Below are 24,128 nucleotides of genomic sequence, written 5' to 3'. Positions count from 1 at the left end.
TCTTGGCAGCATCAGGGCAAGGAGAAGGAGGACGAGTCTGAATCGGCACAGCGTCCACAGTCCCATCCTCCCGGTTCAGAATCTGGCAATCCGAGTCAGGCGCAACCGAAGGAGCAGAAGAAGTCGACACTTTGGCAGAGGACACAGGGGGGAGGAGCAACCTCATCATCATCATCCTCATCATCAGGGACAATCTTGCCATCCCTGACAATGTTATCCAGGCTAAAGGAGCTGAGATCGGCCTCGGGAGCAATGACTCGAACTTGCTCTTTCAAATTCTCGTAAGCAGCAGTCACGCTGCCAACGAGATGACTTTGGAGCTCAGAATAATCTTCCTGTACATTGTCGAGCTCCCCCCACAGGCGCATCACCTCCCGATAAGATGTAACATAACTCTCCTTATGCATCATGGCTGTGTCCTCAGCCAACCTCAAAGAAGCTGCCAGAGATTGAGAACTCGCCTTCTCGTTCTCTAAATCCTTCTCCAGCTTGGCTACCTTTATTTCAAGTTCCTCCTTTAAATCCCTCATCCGATCAAACTCCTGCTTTGCCTCCTCCATGAACGCTTTAGTAGCATGGAGAGGGAGATTCTGAGCAGTCCGATATATGGCAGCCGCCATATACGCCATCTTTACGTGATTTCGGGCCATAAATTCCAAGTGACGGAGGATGGACACGTCGTCCATGGAAAGGGCACCATAGGGACCGATCTGCTGATCCACAAATTCAACGGCATTAAAATCAAGAGCATCGAGGTCGAAGGGCTCAGCTGTTTTTTGTTTTTTATTGGGAGGAGCAATAGATGGAGCGGCAGAAGTAGGATGAGGATCCACCAATCGGACTCGGGGTATAGGGATCACCTTCTTCACCCCAGGGAAACTCGGCACGGATGGCTTCTTGCGCACTTGGGAGGACCCCTCCCCAGCCGCCTTGGCCGCAATATTTCTGGCCTCTGCGCCCTCTTAAAAGCTTTCATGGATTCATTGTTCTTCATTGCCTCTGCAAATAAAACAAAAATCAAGCTACAAGTCGGACAAGTCGGAAAGACAACTACAAGCAACATAAACAGATAATATAGGAAACACAAGATACCCAGTTCAATTCGAAGAAGAGCAGGATTGGTTAGAAATTTCTTTGTGTCAAGATGGAGAGGTTGACCCCAGCGTTCTTCCAAGACAGTCACAAAAGCTCGCTCAGCCTCATCTAACATTTTCCACGAATATCTGGAGACTCTCACATCTTTTTACCATTCCAAAGGAAAAGCAGGTTCGTCATTTTCATCCAGAAAAAAGGGCCGAGCTCCTTCAACAGCTCGGACCTTGAAAAAGTAGTTTTTAAATCACGGAATGACTCGTCAAACATGGAAAAGACCTTCTTTCCTTGGGTAGAACGAAAGGAAACCCAAGCCGACTTCTTTTTTACCACACCAGGCTTAGTCAAGACAAATAGATAGAAAAGGAGAGATTGGGAAGCAGGAATACCAAAACCATTGCACAACAATTGGAAAATTTTTATGAAACTCCAGGAATTGGGGTGAAGTTGAGAGGGGGCAACATTACAGGACCACAACAAGTCAGTTTCAAATTGAGTAAAAGGAAGGGTAATACCCAGCGGACCGAAGAAAAAATCATAAACATAAAGGAAAGGGCGATCATCAACAACCTGAGTAGAAAAGCGGACTCTCTCGTCAGAAGAGGGAGGAATAAGCTCGTAGTTCTTCTATCACTGGATTTACTACAAACACTATGAAACTGCCTAAGCTGCGCACAAAACTCAGAATCAATCAGATAGACACACATAAGAACCATCGAGTCCACCCAATCGGCTATACCCTCAGGAACCTGGGAAGGCATCTCTACAACGTTATTTCGGGAAGACATGAGGCCAACTAAATCCTACAAAAAGAAAAGAAGAAAGGATTACTCAAAAACATCTCGGACAAGGGGCAAAACATCTCGACGGGTGAATACACAGAAAAGGAAAAACCCCAAGACTCAAACTAAAAGTCCCGGGGCATCCTTTGGAGGCAGTAACAAAGCAATGAGAAAGACAAAACACAAACAAAATAGAAAGTCATATTCCTACAGTCTATCAGCAGGAAACAAACATACCAGGCAAAAAGAGTCAAAGATGCAACCTTTTTTCAGAATCAAACAAAGTTATCATTCCAAAGCTTCAAAATCAAAAGCATTTCACAACATGCAAAAGCCCTAAAGGTATCAAGCAACAGGAAAAGCAAAAAAGACCATGCAAAAGACGAAGAAATTACGAGACGCACAGTGATCAGGCATAGCAAAAAGCAGAAAAGATCCAAACTTTTCCCAACCAAGATAAAAACTTTCTCAAAACAGACACAAAAATGGCGTAGAGGGAGGAAGAAAGAAGAACCAAACCTGGGAAAACGAGAGAAAGCTGCGAAGAAAAGCAGAGGAGCGGAAGGCAAAATCCAGAAATCACCCCTTCTACCACGAAAAAGCGAAGTCACAAAGCAACGTCACTAGGCTGAAACGTGAAAACTACAGGCGGAGGCTTCAGAAAAGTCAAAAGGAAAAAGTTGAAAATGAGAAAGTAAAGGGAGAAGTTACGAAGAAGAAGTGAAGAAGAGAAACCGTTTCTGATCGAGAAATTCAAAATAAAAACCAAGAGAAAATGAGGGTAATTAATGCCAATTAAATGCGGATATTAAAACCGCTTGCGTTCCCAAAAAAGCGCTGATATAAAAGCGCGCGCTTTTAGAGAAAAACGTTCTACATTCAAAAGTTGCTACAAAAAGGAATCGACAAAATGCTTGAGTTCGGTTTCACTAGAGAAGGACCGAAGTCAAGGACTCGACCTCGACAAAGAAGACCAAGCTCAAGCAGGGGCACTGCTCATACCCTGGCTCGAGCTATCCGACCTGGGATGATCTACGACAAAGCGACCGACCTCTTCAGGTCAAGCGGACCGACTTCTTCATAAAGAACTCGGCCGAGTTAACAAAGAGAGCCCAATAAAGGGCCCGGGTAGAGGAACACGACTCAAATCCTAAGGCAGCCCAAGCCTATAGAGATAAAGGCGGTTCCGTTGAAGATACGCTGACCTCAACTCAAAGATAAAAGATAAGATAAGATAACTAACTTATCTTATCCAAAAGGTCACATCTCACCATTATAAATACACTGGAGCACCCAGGTATAACTCATACTCTGACTCTACTCAATACCTGCTTAATACCCTTGCTAACTTAAGCATCGGAGTCCCTTGCAGGTACCCCCCACCCTCCGGGGACAAAGGAATTAGCACCACCACCAAGTCCAACAAGTCGGACACAACAGCTCCGGCCGTCTCCCACCAGCCGGACACGTTAGCACCGACCAGTACAGAAGATCTCGTCCGAGATCGACCTCCAGTTTCAGGTAACCCTCGGAACAGATATCATTCCTGATCAGGACCAAGTCGTTTGAGGTGAAGCTTCTTTGAATGATTTTCATGTTGTATCTATTTGTCATCCTTTGCTTCAGTGCTGCTTCTCTTATCTGGGCTTGCTCTCGAACTTCAGGGAGTAGTTCAAGTTCTTCTTTGTGGGCCTGAATGTTGTCAACCTCATCGTAGAACATCACCATTGGACTTTGCTCGTTGATTTCAACTAGTATCATGACTTCTATGCCACAAGCAAGTCGAAAGGGTGTTTCTCCTATGGCAGACTGAGGTGTAGTCCGATATGTCCCTAATACTTGAGGGAGTTCTTCAGCCCGGAATCCCTTTGTATCTTGTAACATTTTCTTTAATCCAGCCAGTATAACTTTGTTGGCTGCCTCAGCTTGTCAATTTGCTTGTGGGTGCTCAACTGAGGTGAACTGATGCTTGATCTTCATGCTGGCTACCAAGTTTCTGAATGTAGAGTCAATGAACTGGGTACCATTATCAGTGGTGATGGAATGGGGAATTCATACCTTGTAATGATATTCTTGTAGAGAAACTTCCGACTTCTCTGAGCTGTGATAGTGGCCAATGGCTCTACTTTGATCCACTTCGTAAAGTAGTCCACTCCCACTATTAGGTACTTCACTTGTTAAGGCGCTTGGGAGAAGGGTCCGAGTAGGTCCAACCCCCATTTTGCAAAAGGCCATGGAGAAGTTATGATGATGAGTTCCTCGAGGGGAGCGACATGGAAGTTAGCATGCATTTGGCATGGTTGACACTTCTTTGCGAACTCGGTGGCATCCTTCTGCAAGGTCGGCCAATAGAACCCGGCTCGGATGACTTTCCTAGCCAAAGACCTTGCTCCGAGATGAATCCCGCAGATACCATTGTGAACTTCCTCTAAGACTTCTGTTGTCTTCGAGGTTGGGACACACTTCATCAATGGTGTGGATATTCCTCTTTTATAGAGGATATTTTTCACCAAGGTGTAGTTCTGTGCCTCCCTCTCGATTTTCTTTGCCGCTTTTTCCTCTTTGGGTAGGATGTCGAATTTTATCTATTCAATTAGTGGGTTCATCCATCCGAGGTCCAATCCGGATATCTTCAGGACATCTTATCTAGCCTCTGTTTTTGTGACAGAGAGTTCTTGGAGAGTTTTTTGGATCAGACTTCTATTATTCTCCCTTGGTTTGGTACTTGCTAACTTGGAGAGGGCGTCTGCTCTGCGGTTGAGATCCCGAGTTATATGTTTGACCTCGGTCTCCCAGAACCGCCTAAGGTTCTCCAAAGTTTTGTCTAAACACCTTTTCATATTTTGGCCTTTAGCCTAATACTTCCCATTAATTCGAGAGGTCACTACTTGAGAGTCGCTGAAGATCACTACTTTGGTTGCACCGACTTCTTCTGCTAGTTTCAACCCGGCAATCAAGGCTTCATATTCTGCCTAATTGTTGGAGGCTGGGAATTCAAATTTCAGGGAGACTTCTATTTGAGTTTCCCCTTGGTTGACAAGTATTATGCCTGCACCGCTTCCGATTTTGTTAGAAGAACCATCCACTGATCCACATACAATTTCCAGGTTGTGGAGGCCTCCTCTTGATCTCCCGAATATTCTGCAATGAAGTCGGTCAGGCACTGGCTTTAATCACCGTCCGAGTTTCATATCTTAAGTCGAACTCGGATAGTTCTATAGCCCGTTGAACCATTCTGCTCGCAATGTCTGTTTTTTGAAGAATTTGCTTCATGGGCTGGTTCGTTCGCACTTTTATTGTGTGAGCTTGAAAATAAAGCCGTAGCCTTCGGGACGCCACTATTAAGGCATATGCAAACTTTTCGAGTTTTTGGTATCTTAACTCGGGGCCTTGTAGAACTTTGTTGGTGAAATAAACTGGATGCTGCCCGACCTCATCTTTCCGTACTAGCGTTGATGCTACAACTTTGTCGGCTACAGACAAATATAGGATGAGTTCTTCTCCGACTTTAGGTCGGGTCATAATGGGAGGTTGGCTTAAAAACCTTTTAAACTCCTGGAAAGTTTCTTTGCATTATGGAGTCCATTTGAACTGGTATCCTTTTCTTAGTAGAGAAAAAAGTGGTAGGGATCTCAATGCTAATCCTGCCAAGAACTTGGAGAGAGCTGCAAGTCGGCCATTCAACTGTTGGACCTCCCTTAAGCAAATCGGGCTTTTCATTTCTAGGATTGCTCTACACTTATCAGAGTTGGCTTCAATCCCCCTTTGTGTTAGCATAAACCCTAAAAATTTTCCAGCTTCCACCGTAAAGGTGCACTTTGCGGGATTCAGTCTCATCCCGTGTGTCCTTATGGTGCTGAAGACTTGCGAGAGGTCGGTCAAGATCTATGCCTTATCCTTGGTTTTTATTAACATGTCATCCACATATACTTCCATTAAACTCCCAAGGTGAGGTGCAAACACCTTGTTCATCAGCCTTTGGTATGTGGCTCCTGCATTCTTTAACCCAAAGGGCATAACCACATAGCAATAATTTGCTCTACGCGTGATGAAATATATTTTTTATTGATCCTGCTTGTACATCGGAATTTGATTATATCCCGAGTACACATCCATGAACGACAAGTATTGATATCCCGAGCTTGAATCTACTAGGGTATCAATATTTGAAGAAGATATGGGTCTTTTAGACACGCCTTGTCCAAATCGGTGTAGTCGACGCACATCCTCCACTTGCTATTCTGTTTCTAGACTAGCACCACATTTGCCAGCCAAGCCGGATATTTGACCTCTCTGATAAAGCCGACTTCTAGGAGGGCGTGTATTTACTCTTCGACCACATGAGCTCGTTCATGGCCGAGTTTTCGCCTTCTTTGCTGAACAGGTCTAGATCTTGGATAGACTGCTAATTTGTGCGTCATGAGCTCGGGATCTATTACGGGCATGTCGAAGGCTTTGCAGGCAAAGAGGTCAGAATTCTCTTGTAGGAGCTTTGTCAGCTTCTGCTTCAAGCCTTCTTTCAAATTGGTTCCTATGTTGGTGTTTCTTCCGTCCTCTTGCCCGATCTGCACTTCTTCAGTCTTCCCTCTAGGCTGTGGTCGCAGCTCTTTTTTAGCTCAGATTCCTCCGAGTTCAATAGTATTAACCTCCTTGCCTTTACCTCTCAGGTTTAGGCTTTCATTGTAGTATTTTCTCGCCAGCTTCTGATCTCCCCTAATGGTTGCAATTCCCTCTGGTGTTAGGAATTTCATGCAAAGATGGGGGGTGGATATCACTGCTCCAAGCCGATTTAGGGTCATTCTACCTATTAAGGTGTCATAGGCCGAGCCCACATCAACGACTATGAAGTTGATGCTTAGAGTTTTGGATTTTATCCCCTTTCCAAAAGTTGTATGTAGGGGTATGAGGGCCCGTTTGGAAAGCTTCAAAAGTAACTTTTTTGAACTTTTGACTTATGAAAAGTAGTAGTATTAATGTCTGGTGCAATTTCCAAAACCAAATTGCGGCTTTCTAAGAAGGTATTTAAGAGCTTATAGAGTAGTTAAAAAAATGACTTCTTTTATAATACTACTACTTTTTACCACATTTTTATAAAATAAGTATTTTTAGAACTAAAATCCAAATACAAAATAACTTATTTATAAGCTACTTTTAATATTGTCATTTATTATTTAAGCTATTTTTTCAAAAAGAACTTAATTAAGTTGTTTACCCAAACTGGACCTGAATCCTAGTAGTTTTATGGGTGTGTCTAGCAAACCATAAAGGGTATCAGGGTATGCCCTTAACTCATTTTTGTCCAATCCCAACTTGTCAAATGCTGGTTTGAACTGGATGTCAACCGAGCTTCCCTGATTCACCAGGGTTCTGTGCAGATGAGCATTGGCAAGAATCGTGGTGATCACTACCGGATCGTCATGTCCAGGGGTAATTCCCTGCCCATCTTCTTTGGTGAAACAGATTGTTGGAAGGTCGGGCAGTTCGCCCCCGACCTGGTAGACTTTTTTCAGGTGTCTCTTACGAGATGACTTTGTGAGACCTCCTCCAGCAAACCCTCCTGAGATCATATATATGTGTCGCTCTGGGGTTCGTGATGGATCTCTCCTATCTTCTTCATCTCGCTTTCTTTTTCCATGATTGTCTTACCTTTCCATGAGATATCTATCAAGCTGACCTTCTCTGACCAGCTTTTCTATTACATTTTTTAAGTCGTAACAATCATTTGTTGAGTGTCCATATAACTTGTGATATTTGCAGTATTCGCTATGACTTTACCCTTTTTTTGTTCTTGATGGGTCGATGAGGAGGTAGCTTTTCAGTGTGACAAATTTTCCTATAGATGTCAACTAGGAAAACTCGCAGAGGAGTATAAGAGTGGTATCTCCTGAGCCTTTCATGCCTGACTTCTTCTTTTTTCTTGGGCTCTCTCTCTTTCTCCTTTGATGAGTGAGAGTGCCCAGGTCGCCAGCTTGGTTCTCGTAGCCTGGCGTTTTTATCCATGTTGATGTACTTTTAGTTCTTTCTTGTACATCACTTAAAGAAGTCGGATGCCTTTTGGAGATGGACTGGGAGAAAGGGCCTTCACTGAGCCCATTTACTAGGCCCATGATAACTGCTTTTGTAGGTAGGTCTTGAATTTCTAGGCACGCCTTATTGAACCTTTCCATGTAGTATATCAGGGGTTCTCCGACCTCCTGTTTTACCCCTAGGAGACTAGGCGCATGCTTGACTTTGTTCTTTTGGATTGAAAATCGCATAAGAAACCTATGCGATAGGTCGTTAAAACTGGTTACCGACCTTGGGGGAGGTAATTGAACCACTTCATTGCCGCCTTTGTCAGAATTGTCGGAAAGGCTTTGCAGCGAGTAGCATCAGAGGCGTGGCTAGGTATATCCGACTTTTAAAGTTGCTTAGGTGATGCTTTGGGTCGGTGGTCCTGTTGTACAGATCCTTGTCAGGGCTTTTAAAGTTCCTTGGAACGTTCGTCCTCATGATATCTTCACTGAATGGATCTTCTCCCCTCAAAGAGGAATCTTCTCGGTCACTACAAGAGCTCTTACCTCAGAGATTGGATTCTAATCTCCTGAGGTTTCTCTTTGATTCTCGCTGTCGTTCTAGTTCTTATTCCAGCTGCTCTAGCCGTCCTTGGTGGCCGTGAGGCAGCCCCATGAGGTCGGCGGCGTGAGGTTGTCCCCCCTTTTCTGGTTCGTGCACTTCATAGGGGATTTCCTTTGGATCTTTCACCCATTGAAGGGCCTTCTCTGTGCTGGTTAGCCGCTCCTTGCAGAGTGATTATAGCTCTATTATTGTTACCTGTGTCTTGGTTTTCTTGCTGAGATTCGGATGCAGTGTTTCCATCCTCGTTCAGGTTGTCCACCATCATGCGTTGATCTCCCAGGTCCCCGACAACGGCGCCAATGTTACATGGATGACTTGAAATAGGTGGATTAGGCATGTAGGATTGCCCAAGTGTCAATGGAAGGTGGTCTCCGACTTGTGCACGATCGGTAGCCGCTGTCTGAGTTGAATGTTTTGAAGTATGGGGGGTGGTACCTGCAAAGACACTCCGATGCCTAAATCAGCAAGGGGGTAAGCAGGTTTAGAGTATATTGAAACTTAGTTTTACTTGAGTGTATCAGTGTATTTATAGTGGCGATCAAATAATCACTGTTGGAGTAGTTCCACTTTTGAAGGTAGATAACTGTTCCTTTATCTTAGGGTTGTTGAAATATTACTTTTGGAAGTGGATGAGAGATTTTAGGGGATAATTACTTATTTGAATAAGTGCTATCTGCCAGCTCATCTCGAACCCGACCTCTTTCATGGAAGTCAGTTAAGTAGTAAGGCCAACCTTTGGATTGAGTATTTTTGACTTACTTGAGCCTGAACTATAGTATTGGGTCAAGTATGAATGAATATTAATTTACTAAATGAATCAAATTATGTATTATTTTTAAGTTTTTTTTTTTACTTTTGCTTTGTACATAATGTCAAGCATAAAAGAAAAGTAAAAAAAAAGTTAATTAACTATTCGGAAAAGCTATTTTGATAATCAATTTTATAATTAATTCTTAATTTTGAGTTTTTTAATTATCCTGTAAATTACGAAAATAAATTAGTATTTGTATTAATATACATTACTTTTTGAATATATCTGTAAACAACATTTAAAAAACTAGTATATAAATAGTCACCAGAGTTTAAATACTATTGTTAATAACTATACAAAAATTTTAGAAAGTCAACAATGTTTTGCCAATAGTTAATTAACATATCAAACTTTGGATATTTTATCAGTTTTTACATATAATATACATCAGTAAAATTTACACCTACATCACTCAAATATAGTACTTGTACACAATACACATTGAAAACAAAATGTAAATAAATAAATGATTATATTTTACAAAAATGGTTGGTCATTTAACTAGACTTAATTTTGCAATTAACTAAGGAGTGATGGAAGGCATGCAGCAATGTTAAACGGATTCCGTTGTATGTGATGAAGAATCATCATCGGTTGTTGGATGAGTTTGCGCAGAAGTAGAACTAGTAGTGCGGAACAAATATTTGCGACTATATGCTTTGGCCATGGAAATTGGTGTTCGCCAAATCACTGTCTCGGAGACAAATAATGCCAACAAAGTTGCGCTTCCTGTTACGAGGAACAGCCCTGAAAAGCTATAAAACGTGAGACTGCTCGGAGAAGACGACGAGGACGTTGTTGTTGAAGCATCAGATTGGTCTTGCCATCCATTATTCATAATCTTGCCAAAGTATTTTGCCTCGATCTTATCCATTTCGTCACTCTCAGTCACTTCCAGAATCCCTCTTGAAAACGCAGCTGTAAGATTAGAGTTTCTTGCAAATGCCTGATCATGAGAAGCCACAAATTAGTATTAGTATAAGTATTACACATAACATTAGAGTTTCTTGAATTTTATTTTTTGATTTTCCAGGAAACCTTTGTTTAAGAATTTATCCTTACTCAATGCAATACTGTATTCCAATCAACTTAAATCGGTTAGAGTTTCTTTGAATAAAATAAAAGAGAAGTGTAAGCACAGTAAATTTTGTGATTTGTAATTATTAATTAATCATTATTAATATTTTTAATGGTATAAAATTATATCTAATAATATAAAATTACTTACTTTTCTTTTGATGATTAAGTGTTCGCTAAATTTTAATAAAAGTGTTGGCTTCTAGACTTTTTCTAAAAGAAAAGTAAATACAGAAATGAAATGAAAGGTGATGGAGAAACTTACAAAACCAAAGCCAGCAGTTCGATAGGTTGGACCAGCGATCATGTAATTAGATCCATATTTTTGAAGGAAGAGTTTAAGGTAGGGAAGTTCATCGACTATAGCGGAAACGCCACCGCCACGGCTTCCAATCTTCAAAGCTTGGTGATATTGAGAAACGCTGCCATAAGCCCTGAGCTTGGAAGGGTTGAATTTCCACTTGTGTAGCAAGAGATCATAAACGAATGATCCAGTTTGGTATCCAACATAGTAATCCCCTGTGCGTAGATCATCCACGTTCAGAAAACTCGGTTGAAGCTGCTCCACCGTCATCATGGTCGTCAAGCTCGCCGTGTAGCTTTGCATCAGCACAAACGCCAACAGAAGCCACACCATCAACACAAACCTTGAGCACTTCTTCACTACTCCCTCTCCTAACATACCAATAACAAATTATATATATTTTAATTTAAACTGATAGAAGAAGAAGGTAACACTAACATTTCTTACTTTCAGGAAGAACGGCTTGAGAAATTGGAAACCATAAGAAGTAGATTGGGCTTAGTTGTTGCGAATTGGCTACCTGCTTGTTCCTTTCCATGATGAGTATGACAGAACCTATGAACATAGAGATGACAACTATGCTTAACCAAAGATCCCAGCTGAAGGGTTTCACAAAAGTCCACATGCTTTGCTCCCTTCCCTGCCGAGCTGCTACAACCATTTGAACTCCTGATTCTGTATATGGCAACGTGAAATCAACAAACTTCGAACGATTCGCTAGTATTGTGATATCCCCTACCACAACATCATACTGCAACATTTCAATTAGTCCAATTGCATCGTATTATTAGTCACTAATAAGGTTGAAAGTTGAAACCCATCTCCAGTTAATTTCACGTGAAGTTAATAGTTAAGATCTAAGAGTTTTCAGCTATCAACTTTACGTAAAAATTAACTATTAACTGCAACTAAATTTTCATTAATATAATAATGATGAAGCTACCTTTTGGGGGATTTGTTGTACAAGTGCATCGTATGTTCCATTGCTGCTCTGTCCTGATTCATTAACGTCGTAAGCTTCAATTTGTAGTGAAACTTTGAAAGGTAAGAAGGTTAATACGGCATTGAAAACATCCATGCAATATCCACTGACATTGTACTTGTGTTCATCTTCGTCCCATATTACGTTCACAAATTCCGGGAAGCCTTCTTTCTTGGGCACCCCTACTCGCAGTTTCACTGTTTCTTCCATGGATGCTGTACTTGGCGCAACCAAAAACATTATGACAAACCATCCCACAAGGTATGACAAGATCTTGTTATTAGCCATCGATCTTACAAGATCAGATCTTAAAACTTGTCATGCAGCAGCTCCTTAGCTTCTCCTCTTTGTTAATTATATATAGATTGAGTTGATGGATTTTGTCCAGAAAATCATTAGGAATTAAATGGTTTCCTCTCCTGACATGTGTATATCTGCATATGTAACTTTTAGTTTTATATTTCACAAGGTCAACGAAAATAGTTTTATATGTCACACTCAAGATGAATTTAGTCAAAATTCTTTTGCGTGAGATACTATTGTCCAAAATCTTTATTTCAAATGAGCTCTTTTCGCAGAATCATTGAATAGTCATTATTATGGAAAATATATATATAAGAAGCTAAAATTGCACTGATCATTAGCTTGAATAGTATAAAAAATAAAAGTAAATAAAAATGGGAGCAAATTAAAATCAACTACGTACGTCGCTACAGAAATTTCATAGAAAGTATGTTTATTATCCACTGATTTAAGTTTGTGTCTAGATCTTTAGCCATTAGACTTGGTCCATGTATATGATAATTGAGAATGAGTCGCGAGAATCGATTATCTCAGATTTTTTCCCCTTAATTGATATTATTTATTATCATATATATAACATTTTTTTAGTTTCGTTTAAGAAATACGTGACACAAAATTATACTCAATAACATAATTTATTTTTAAAAAATTAAAAGATCTATTTTCTAATGTGATTCGTAGATCAAAAATATTATTTATATATTAAAAATAATTATTAAACTTAATTTATTTTTAATATATATTTTATATTATAATATATATTTTATATTAATAACTAATTTTAATATATATACAGCATAATCTTTAGAGAGAGAGAGAGGGGAATTAAGTAAGAGAAGTTATTAAATAAAATTTGAATGTGAATATGATAATAGTATGAGAACGAGATATCTTCTTCTAAAATAGAAAATATCTTGTTTCTTTCATATACATGGCAAGTGGCAACATGTAAATGAAAAGGTGAAATATTTGACTGTGGTACTAAATTTGATTCTTGTTAGTCAAGGCTGAAAGTTAGACTTATACAATAATAATAGTTTGCATCATATATACTAGGTCAAGTCAATCCTTTTCTCTTCTTTTTTAATTTCTTCTCTCTTTTTCTTCTTTTTATTTTTTTTTTCAATTTTTTTAGACAACTAAAAAAATGAGAGCATCTCTGCTTCATCTCAGTATGTTACCCCGGCCCCATATAATATATTTGTATCATTTTTTTCCTCGTGCAATATGCTTATAGCATTTAATTTATTAAGAATGTTTGATGAAACATATATGTTATTGCACTCAACATTACATATAGAAACTGAATATATAATTATTTACTTTGCTATGTCTTTTTATTTTTATATTCGATATACTGGGTTCACTTTTCATTTCTGACGTCAATACTATAACTATGTTACACAAAAATATGTGGAAATTTACACGTATTAAATATATAGCGATGGGAGCTGGCCGGGAGGTTGGGTGGCAAAGTTCACTTCGTCACTGAAGAATGCACATAATAATAATAATAATAATAATAATAATATTATTATTATTATTATTATTATTATTATTATTATTATTATTATTATTTACACTCTAGACTATACTTACTTTAATAAACAGTTATTGCACTGATTACATCATCAAAAGATTTTAAAAAATATATCTACAGATCAAGCGTGAAAATGACTAGTTGACGAAAATTAATTATATGTATAAATTTGCTTATTATTTTTTATGTGTAAGAGAAAGAGGTGTATAACAAGAAACGGTAAAGGAAGGTGTATTTCACAGGAATATATAAATTGAAAGTACTAATTTGTTTGTATTATTTTTTTTTAAACAAACAATCACAAATCGTACGGTCCGATTTTTACTTTAAAAATAAAAAAAAATAAAAATCGGTCGGATCCTTCGATTTGTAGTTTATTTTTTTCTTTAAACAAATCGAACCGTACGTCCGACTTGAATAAAACATCATATAAAAAAACACACCTAATCTTCCAATAACAATATATTACACATATATTTAATCAATATAAAAAAAAATTAGCCGTATAAATTCAGTGAACAAGGTGATCAACAACAGCATATTATAAAGTTAAGGACAAAGATTTAATTTTTTTGAATGAGCATTACATTTTTTTTTGGACATACAATTGACAATTTGACTTACACATATCCATCGAGTAAATTCTCATAATAGTCCATGAGATTCGGGTCGTTACCCAATGTGGTCTTTAAGATCCCAATTGCACTATTGTAATCTTTCAAATACGGCTCCGGGCACCATAATAGTCCCTGAACAGTTTTTCGGTGTTGAATCATGACCGACGATTTGATGTGTCACGAAGTTGTCACGTTAGATAGCCAAAACGTTGGCGTTTTGGGTTGGCTCCCCAATTTGGTAAAAACGTCGTCATTTGACCTAAAATAAAATATGAAACGGGCTTGATCAGAAACACACCCTCCCTTCACTTGTCTTCTCCACTTCCACCCTCTGTCTTCTTCTTTTCTTCTTATTATTCCTCCTCTATTCATGAATGTCACTACGTTAGAGTTCCATTGGTGAGGTTGAAATTCTTGCACTCAAAAGACATCAAAATCAAGTTTCACTTTATCGTTCGTTTTCTCCTGCATCAGAAACAAGAGGTTCCGCCATTTGTAAAGGTAAATTTTTTTATTCTTTTTTTGCAATGCATGATGGTTTTTATATATGCTTGTGTTATGAGTGTGGTTGGAATTATCATTTTTTTTTCCTGTTACTATAGTTCTAGGATTTGATTAGGTTGGGGTTTCATAAGATGCCTTTTTTATTATGGTCATGCTCTATTTGAAAATAATGTTCTGTTGCTTTCTTAGGGTTCCATTGGTGAGGTTGAAATTCTTGCACTCAGAAGACATCAAAATCAAGTTTCACTTCATCGTTCGTTTCCTCTTGCGTCAGAAACAAGAGGTTCTGCCATTTGCGAATGTAATTTTTTTTATTCTTTTTTTGCAATGCATGATGATTTTTGTATATGCTTGTGTTGTGAGTGTGGTTGGAATTATGGTTTTTTTTTTCTATTACTATGGTTCTATGGTTTGATTAGGTTGGAGTTTCATGAGATGTTCTGTTTGATTATGGTCATGTTCTGTTTGAAAATAATGCTCTGTTTCATGGCCATGAGTGTTCTGTTTGATAAAATTCTTATCTGTTGATGTCTGTTGATTATGGTCATGCTCTGTTTGAAAATAATACTCTTTATTAAGTTTGTAGAAGATGTGATGTTATGGAACTTGAAACATACATGTTCAATTAAAAATTCTGTGTCTAGGAGTCAATATTGTATTTGTCTTGTACTAAATAAAGTGACTATATCCTGCAAATAATTATGTAAATAAGACACTAAAATATGTTTGTATACATGTATCATTCTTTTTATTTTTTATTGAATAGTTAGTGTAAATAGAACAGAAAAATCTATTTATGTTTATAGTGATTGTCAAGTAATAGGTTTTGAATTTTTTTTTTCAGATGGAAGAGATGTTGGATATTATGTTTCATCACGGAGGTGATTTCAAAGAAGATCAAGAAGGTTCAATGGTATATTATTCGAATAATAAGGCTTGTTTAGGTGACCTAGATGTGGATATGTTAGATGTCTTCTATTTGAGGAACTACCATAAAAAGCTTGGTTATGATGAGATAAAGCAATGCTGGTGGCAAGTTCCTGGTAAAGGTTTGGAGAACGGACTAAGAAGCTTGAATAATGACAAAGAGATAAAAGAGATGGTGAAGTGTGCTAAGATCAATAACGGAGTTATTGATGTATATTTCGAGCATGAAGCATCACTGCCAAAGGTTTTGGAGGGAAATACACAACAGAAAAAGAATTCTCCAAGATTAACACAACCATTACCCCCAAACACCAAAGTTGCCTCAAACACCAAAGATACACAACCACCCTCAACAGTTTCAAAAAATCAAAATCAGACCAAAAAACTCATTAAGCTCACTGGTAACATCCAGCCCACAAAGCCCATCAAGACCACCCAAAACACCAAAATAGATAAAACCAATAAGTCCAAGCAGCCTAACAAAAATAGTATATCTAGGAGACCTTGTACAAGGTCTGCTGCCAGAGGATTCCAAAGCAAAGTTTTAATAATGATATTCCTTTCGAGGTGTCTTCTGACTCTTATGAGAGTGCAGAAGATAGCCTTTTTAAGCCAAATCTTGATGAATACAGCTCTTCTAATTCAGATATTGGGGTGAAGAATGTCAACCGTGGGAGTAGGAGTAAGGTGAACAATAACCAGAATAAGAAGATATTGAAAAATGTTGGTCCTTTAGCTAAAGGAAATGAGAAGATTCTGGTCGAAGATGATGCATTTGTGCAAGAAGTTAGTGATAAAGAAGTGGATCTTGGTTTTATTGGTAGTTTTGCTAAAGGTGTAGAATATGGTCTAGATCTTGGAGCTAACTCGGATGGTGCCAATTCATGGCACTCAGTGACTCAGAGGAGATGAAGACTCCTCCAAATTTGGAAGATGAACTAGAAGAAGACAACGATTCTGATAACGCATGTCCAGTGTTTAGGGAGGGTGCAAGATTTGGTGAATTACATCTTGAGGTGGGTATGAAATTTGGCAAAAAGTGGGACTTTAGAAAAGCTGTTAGGGAGTATACAATTCAAGAGGATAGGCGCATACGCCTGGCGAAGAATGATAATATAAGGTGCAGGGCAGTTTGTAAGGTTAAGGGGTGCCCTTGTGTGGTTTATGCATCAAGGGACCATGAGGACACTTGTTGATAGATCAAAACCTTTAATGACGACCACACATATCCCAGGGAAGACAGAAATAGGGCTGCTAATAGGAATTGGGTCTGCAGCAAGCTTGTGAAGAAGGTTAAAAAATATCCCAACTTCAGACACTGCGAAGTTACAACCTATTTCAGAACACGTTTTAATTTGACACTAAACAAAAATTCAATCTCGATGGCTTTGATGGATGCTAAAATTATAGTGTATGGTGATGAAAAGGAAAAATATAAGATGGTGAGGGACTATGGCTTGACTTTGTTGAAAATCAATCCCAGTTCAATAGTGCAAATATGTACCAAACCTCAACCAAATGGAGAAGTTATTTTTGAGAGAATGTATGTGTGCTTAAGTGGTTGTAAAAATGGGTTCAAAGCTGGCTGCCGTCCTTTGATTGGATTAGATGGAGCATTCCTGAAGACTCAATTTGGTGGACAAATTCTGTCAGCAGTTGGACAGGATGCGAACCATCATATCTACGTCATTGCATGGGCAATTGTGGAGATAGAGAATAGGGAGAACTGGAAGTGGTTTCTTGAATTACTGCATCTAGACTTGGGGTATTACAAAGAAAATGGCTGGTGCTTTATATCCGATATATAAAAGGTAACCATGCATATTCAACAAATATTAATCCTATTATTAGTTAACTATTATTGTTGTTATGACAATTATGTTATGAATGAATTAATACAATTTATTTGGCTGGAATGTTGATTTTATCCTTTGTTAGTATGTATGCTATATTAGTGCAGAAAGGTTTCATTTAGTTTGCAAGTTATTTGACTGAATTGTTGAAGTTATAACTTGATAGTATGTTTGCTATATTAGTGCACAGAGGTTTCATTAGTTTACAAGTTATTTGACTGAAATGTTGATTGGCATGGTTAGTGTGTCTATTGTTACTGTTAACATGTGATAGTTACTATCTGTGTTATTTTACCATTGTACATAGTTTTATCGGCTATCGACTTAAACGTCAGGGACTATAATGTGTATATACGTTAAATGCGAAGAATTATTTATGGGGAGGGTGAGTTTATGTTAGGGACTGTTATGGTGATCGACAATGATTGGGTGGGACTAATACACTATATGTTATTAAATGACAATGACTGGCAGGGACTAATATCAGCAGTGCAAGAGGTGATACCCAACGTGCACCATCATTTTTGCGTCTGGCATTTGTGAAGAAATTTTAACAAGAGTTGAAAAGATTTACAACTAAGGGAGATTTTGTGGGAATGTGCAAGGGCAACGACTCATCAAGAGTTTAGAGATGGAATAGACAAGATAAAAAGACTGAATGAAGATGCATGGGCATATTTAGACAAATGGCAAAGAGATGTATGGACTAGAAGCGCATTCAGCCATAAGCCGAAGTTGGATAGCATTTGTAACAATGCATGCGAGGTGTTCAATGCAAAGATCAAGGATACAAGAGCCAAGTCCATTATAACATTGTTGGAGGAGGTTTGAATGTTCATAATGCGGACCATAGCCAAGAACAAGGTGAAACTAAACAATCACACTGGAGTGCTCACACCGGTTATAAAGAGCTGACTAGAGAAGGTTAGAAAAGAATCTAAGAATTGGAAGCCTATTTGGACAGGGGACAACGGATACGAAAAGTTTGAGGTGCATGGACACCCAACTAATCATGTAGCAGACTTAGGAAAAAGACTATGTACTTGTCAAATTTGGATGCTTACAGGTTATTTGCATTGCTATAATAATTGTTTTTGTGCTATAGTAATAATCTGATTAATGGTATATGACTAAAACCCATGGTTGTTGTGGTTGTTGTTTGTATGCAGGTATTCTTTGTGTGCATGCATGTGTTGCACTGCCTCGGGTTAACAAGCTACCAGAAGACTTTTGTCACTGCTTGCTAACAATGGAGTCATACAGGAAAACATATAATCATCATATTAATCCAATTCCTACACAACCATTATGGGAGCATGCAGAAGAATGTAACAGACCACATGCACCAAAAATAAAGAAAAAACCTGGAAAACTACAGATGAAAAGATGGATGGATGCTGATGAGAAGGCTGGTGGAGGATCTAAAAAGTCTAAAGCTGATTCCAAGTCTCAAAATAACAATGGAGATAATGTTCATCTAAAGAGACAGTTGGGCCCCTTTACTTGCAGTTTCTGTGGTGATAAAGGACATACAAAGAGAGGTTGTAAGAAGAAGAGAGCTTGTGATGCTGCTACGGCTGCTGCAATTGCTGCTGTTGCTGCTAAGGCTGATAAAAAGAAGAAAAATGAAGGAGGTGCGCCTGCATCTGAGCAACAACTTCAGCAGTCTCAAGATGATGGTGACCAACGTGATGGAGAAGACAATCCTCTTATGCAGTCTACTGAGATTGCATTGGCCACTTCTGATACACAACCTGTAGAGATAGATATATCTCAGCCAATTGTTTCTGATGTAGAAGATTCTCAAAATGTAACTTTTCATTACATTTTTTAAATTTTTGTGATTCAAGTGAATTATCATTTATGTGTAATGAAAATTTTCTCTATCTAGGATCATGGAATAAAAAGGCCTTCAAAATTATCACCAAGGAGAAGATCCTCCCCACTAGCAATTTCTGTCCCAGTGAATTCCATGCAGGGTGCTAGTTCAGGAACTGCAACAAGACTTGTCAATTACATGAAGTTCATCCCAACTCCAGGATTTAAGGCTCCAAGAAAGAAGAATTGAAGACTTTAGCTTAATATGTATAGGGCTTTCTGTGTTAAATTTAATACTTTTTGCTAGACAAAGACTACACAAGGAAAAAACAATCCTTTATGTTTTGCTGTAAAGTCCTCCCTTTTGAGGCAACTTTGTTTAACATGCTCATGTTAGTTGGCTGTCCTTTGTGTTATGTGACTAACTGTGTTAAGTTGAACCATTATCTTAATACACTTATCTTTTAAGTTTGAACTATTATCTTAATACAGTACTGGTTGGTTTTCAATCACTTATGCTGCCTTCTTTAGTATATTACAGTTTTAATTAATTGAGTTATCCAAGTTACATTCCATCAACAAATACTATTCAAGAGTTTCTAATACCATAATCATGTTATCATTTTTTTACATATTGTTCATTCAATGAATATAGGGTACACACCACCAACTCTTTTAACTCAAGCTTTACAATACAGGATAACAATTAACACAATCAATACAGACACAACTAATACCAAAAATTGGTTAACCAATTTTTGGTTCAAGACATCTTCTTCTAATCTCCCAAGCCTCCAATCAAAGTTCATCTTCACTTCATGATTATCTCCATAAGATTCTAGTTTCTCAACTGCTTCATCCTGCCCAATATCTGCCCACACAAAAAGATCGCACCATTTCTTTCCACTTGTCTATAATCAAGCAAACATATAACATGCTCAAGCTTCAGGAAAGAAGAACAAAAGAAGAACAGTCATGTAGGTAGGAGCAATCATAACAACACAAGTAATACTGATAACTCACATTATAATTGGGACAACCAAAAAATGGTTTATTTGGGTTTGAATCTGTCCCAGACCACCTGAGAACTGGCCGGTAGCCGCAACCGCACCATTCCGGCACCCCGGATTTTCTGCTCCTGCTTTGTGTTCTCGTCCGATGGCCACTGCACAGTGAACTAATAGAGCTTCCAACTCTAGTGCTTCCACCACCCATCATGGATATTCACTTCCAGCTCTAGGAACAACAACAACAAGAATGAGAAAACAACGATGAAGAAGAAGAAGAAATTAACTTACTGAATATTTGGTAATTTAGGGTTAAATATAGAGGGAGGGACCACATTGAGTATAAATTGAAACTGTGCCAGCTCAACTAGCCATTGGCACCATCCAACGTGGCAAAATAAGGCCACGTCAGCGTCTTTATGATGACTCATCACCGAAAAACTGTCCAGGGACTATTATGGTGTCCGAAACCGTATCTGAAGGATTACAATAGTGCAATTGAGATCTCAGAGACCACATTGAATAACGACCCGAATCTCAAGAACCATTATACGTATTTACTCCATACCCATCTCTATGTGATTTATGAGACTTATAGATTGTCCACTAGACTCGGCCTTACCACAATGAGCATTATTGAGTGTTGAAATTTTCTGGTGGTGAGAATAACTTATGTGTCAACTGTCAAGTAATGAGCCAGCCCATTTAAAATGACAGTTCAAGGCCCGAACCAAAAATTTAGTGGGCCTCTTCATATATCAAACAACCCAGACATTGATATTCACATGGTTTGCACGTGACATATACTGACCCCAATGGAACACCGCAAATGAGCAAAGCAAATTGGAATCCCTCGATTTGATTGAGCTTTGAGATTTTGGGGTTTGGGGTTTTAGCTGCAAACAACAACGATCTTCCTGAATCCTTTTCGCCATGGCTAGCACCAAAGTTCAGAGGGTTATGACCCAACCTATTGTGCGTTTCTCACTCACCTTTCCTTTTCTTTTTTGTTTTTCTCTTTAACCTAACCCTCTTCCTTTCTGCTTTCCCCAGAACTTGATTTTCAGGTTTCTTCAAAGTGTAAGTCCTTGCATACTTACTACATTGATGATTTCTCGGTTCATGACTCCTTCTGTTTTTCCCCAAATTCTCTAATATCATTTCTCTGCAGAAAGCTCGCATTCAGATATGGCTCTTCGAGCAAAAGGATTTGAGGATCGAAGGCCGAATCATCGTGAGTCCTTTCCTACTTTTTTCTTATGTGGTTTCTCTTGCTCAACAAAATTGTCTTTTGTATACTTCAAAGTTCATTTATTGGAAAAGGTTGTAGGTTTGAAATGTATGTGCACTGTGGTTAATGCTGAATCATTTCAAGTGAGTTTTTGCTAGTTTGATAGTGGTTGGTGTTCCAATGTCCGTTAAATTATGCAAATCCAATGATGTTACTAGCCAAGGTCAATGAATAAGTTTTACTGTGACCTGCCTTCACTTTCTGGGTTTGCTTGCAAATGTGAAATCATTTGATGTCTGTTGGTTAGTTTTAGTATCCAGTTGGTGAACTCAAAATATGTAGAAAAACAACGACTTGTAAAACAGCATCACTTCATTGTGCAAACAACTGAGATGATAAGTATCTAGAGTAAAGGACTATAGACTATAGAGCCATGTTGTTGGCATAGCAATAGTGCAATGTGGTATAGCTTCAATACGGTCCAAGCTACTCCATATGACCTTCTATTATGACGGTTTGGCCACAAAATCAGCAACATTCACAAGCATTATAATCATTTATAAATACCCTGTACTTTAGGAGGAGAATCTGAGACCTAGAAACCTGATACCCTTTCATACTTTTTCATTTATTTTGTCTTCTTCTCCACCATATTTCCGTTCTCTTGCTAGCAGACCTGAATTTTTCTGAGTTGGTAGGGAAAAAAAAAAAGAGAATCTTAATTGCTCAAATGTATTATAAAACTGATATGTTGACTATCAAATCTAGAGTTTGTGCACTTGAGAATTTTGTTTTTGAACTCTCTGGGTCATGATCACATGTGTTGCTAGAAAAAGCCTTGATTGTTATTGTTGTTGTTGGCAGCATATTATCCTCATGACAAATATTGAATATCTCAGCAGATAATTAATGATAGTGTGATTTTAATTTTATATAATTCTAAACAGGGTTTTGATGAATACATGAATTTGGTTCTTGATGATGCTGAAGAAGTGAACGTAAAGAAGAATATCAGAAAGACATTAGGTATGCTAAAGTTTCTAAATTTGGTTAATTTCTTTCCACCTGTTCATGCAAGTTCTGAAGCCTATTATTGTTTATTTAGGGAGGATCCTTCTTAAAGGAGACAACATAACGTTAATGATGAACACGTAAGTAAAATTAAAACTCCTTTTGTAACTCTCGAGGTTTACTTTTCCAGATGAATGATTTTTTTAATTTTTAATTTTTATTTTTTCTACTATGTCTCTTAAATTTCAGGGGCAAATGATAATGAACATTGAACAGAGGGAGGCAGAACTGTGAACCATACATTCTATCCAGCAAAGGAGAGGCAGAATCATCTTTCATTTCATTTCAATTACTATTTTACTTATATTGAGTAGGGGATGTGAGGAATTTTGTTATGTAGATTGATTTTTCTGGCACTAGATGAATTCTTAGTTCAGCTACTCATCATTCTTGGTTTGTTTTTCCCCATGATTCTGCCTATTCTGCTAGGATCAATATCTAGACTAAAGCTGGGAAGCTAACTGTATTATGATTGAGGCAAATATATCACCAATGTCATATAACCTTTTTCCTGGTTATGGTTTCTCCGTTTATCATGTTAATATCAGATCTAGCTCAGTCATTGTAGAGGACTTTGTTAGATTCAAGTATTTAGATCGCATTTATTTTATCTACTAAGATCTTGCATAAGGCAAATGGCTCTATGCAAAGTTTGTAGTAGTGGCTTGCTGCTTTCTTTATCATTGACTACCAAGTGTTGTGGGAATTATTGTGCCGAGGTATTCATCATCGAAAATATACCATACATGACAATGTAGTGAACAAATAGTTACTATTGTAGAGGGTATAACACATGGAATGATACAAAATAATTTCTTATCCAAAAATCTTAAAATTATTTTTACACAACAGTATCAGGCCAACTTGTCATGCAGCATAATTGCTTGGAAATTGCAATGTCCGTTATTTAAATTAGAACTTGTGGATATCAAAGAGGCTGCATTTAATTTTCCACCGACCGAGAAAGGCATTGTGGAGTTTTGACAAAGGGAAGTAGTGAATCTTGTATGGCAAACCAGTGTTTTGAACAAGTAATTTGATTTTTATCCACTTTCAAGGTATAACTCGTGCCATCATCACTGAGTTACTATATGAAATTATGAATGTTACATAGTTAAGCTTGATTAGTTTTAACGTTATTATAAAAGAAAAGTTGCTTAAAACTGACATGATATGTGTTTGTGAACAACATGAATAAAGACAGAGAAAGTAGTGTTGGGAAAAGAAAGGGTGACTATTGGAAAACGCAAGAGGTATTTATGTCTGGTGTCCTACCAAAAAAGGAGAAGAAAACAAGAGAAAAAAGTTAGGACAATATAGACCTATCCCAGCAAAGAGGAAGATAGGAATACCAAGAGAAGAGATATACAGCTTTCTTCTGATTAAGACCAAAGCCTCTATCCATCACTGACTAAGACAACTCCCAAGGACCACCTATGCCTTCAATACATTATTTTCGTGTACAAGTTTTTATGATTTATCAACAAGGCATATCATGCTCAACTATAATAGTGAAATTAACAGCATAATAAGGTGACCCGAAATATATAATTGCCAATTAACTTAGAGCTGTACTTCTTATCCTTAGTTG

The 24,128-nt window shown here is 38.1% G+C and overlaps 2 protein-coding genes across 2 annotated transcripts; one reads left to right on the top strand and one right to left on the bottom strand.

Annotated features, from left to right (window-relative positions):
* Positions 1 to 9,644: 9,644 nt before the first annotated feature.
* LOC130940600 (glutamate receptor 2.8-like) lies at positions 9,645 to 12,099 on the bottom strand. Its single transcript, XM_057868796.1, has 4 exons — positions 11,628 to 12,099; positions 11,132 to 11,435; positions 10,646 to 11,055; positions 9,645 to 10,249 (listed from the first exon to the last, which is right to left on the bottom strand). Exons 1-4 carry the CDS (start codon positions 11,952 to 11,954, stop codon positions 9,857 to 9,859), a joined length of 1,434 nt encoding a protein of 477 aa, XP_057724779.1. The 5' UTR covers positions 11,955 to 12,099; the 3' UTR covers positions 9,645 to 9,856.
* Positions 12,100 to 21,041: 8,942 nt separating this feature from the next.
* Positions 21,042 to 23,053, top strand: LOC130935663 (uncharacterized). The gene is made up of 6 exons (XM_057865515.1): positions 21,042 to 21,210; positions 21,289 to 21,315; positions 21,407 to 21,469; positions 22,414 to 22,492; positions 22,572 to 22,617; positions 22,727 to 23,053. The coding sequence occupies exons 1-6, from the start codon at positions 21,169 to 21,171 to the stop codon at positions 22,734 to 22,736; spliced, it is 267 nt and encodes an 88-aa protein (XP_057721498.1). The 5' UTR covers positions 21,042 to 21,168; the 3' UTR covers positions 22,737 to 23,053.
* Positions 23,054 to 24,128: the final 1,075 nt, after the last annotated feature.

The sequence above is a fragment of the Arachis stenosperma genome, chromosome 1, assembly GCF_014773155.1.
Source record: "Arachis stenosperma cultivar V10309 chromosome 1, arast.V10309.gnm1.PFL2, whole genome shotgun sequence".
NCBI classification, from domain to species: Eukaryota; Viridiplantae; Streptophyta; class Magnoliopsida; order Fabales; family Fabaceae; genus Arachis; species Arachis stenosperma.
This window is presented reverse-complemented; position numbering and strand designations above follow the sequence as displayed.

Coding starts and splice junctions, on each gene's coding strand:
- LOC130940600 (XM_057868796.1), bottom strand. CDS start 11,954: ATGGCTAATAACAAGATCTTGTCATACCTTGTGGGATGGTTTGTCATA. Junction 11,056..11,131: donor TCAAGCCGTTCTTCCTGAAA/GTAAGAAATGTT, acceptor TTGGTATGTTAG/GAGAGGGAGTAGTGAAGAAG. Junction 10,250..10,645: donor GAACTGCTGGCTTTGGTTTT/GTAAGTTTCTCC, acceptor TCTCATGATCAG/GCATTTGCAAGAAACTCTAA.
- LOC130935663 (XM_057865515.1), top strand. CDS start 21,169: ATGGCTAGCACCAAAGTTCAGAGGGTTATGACCCAACCTATT. Junction 21,470..22,413: donor GGATCGAAGGCCGAATCATC/GTGAGTCCTTTC, acceptor AATTCTAAACAG/GGTTTTGATGAATACATGAA. Junction 22,493..22,571: donor GAATATCAGAAAGACATTAG/GTATGCTAAAGT, acceptor TTGTTTATTTAG/GGAGGATCCTTCTTAAAGGA.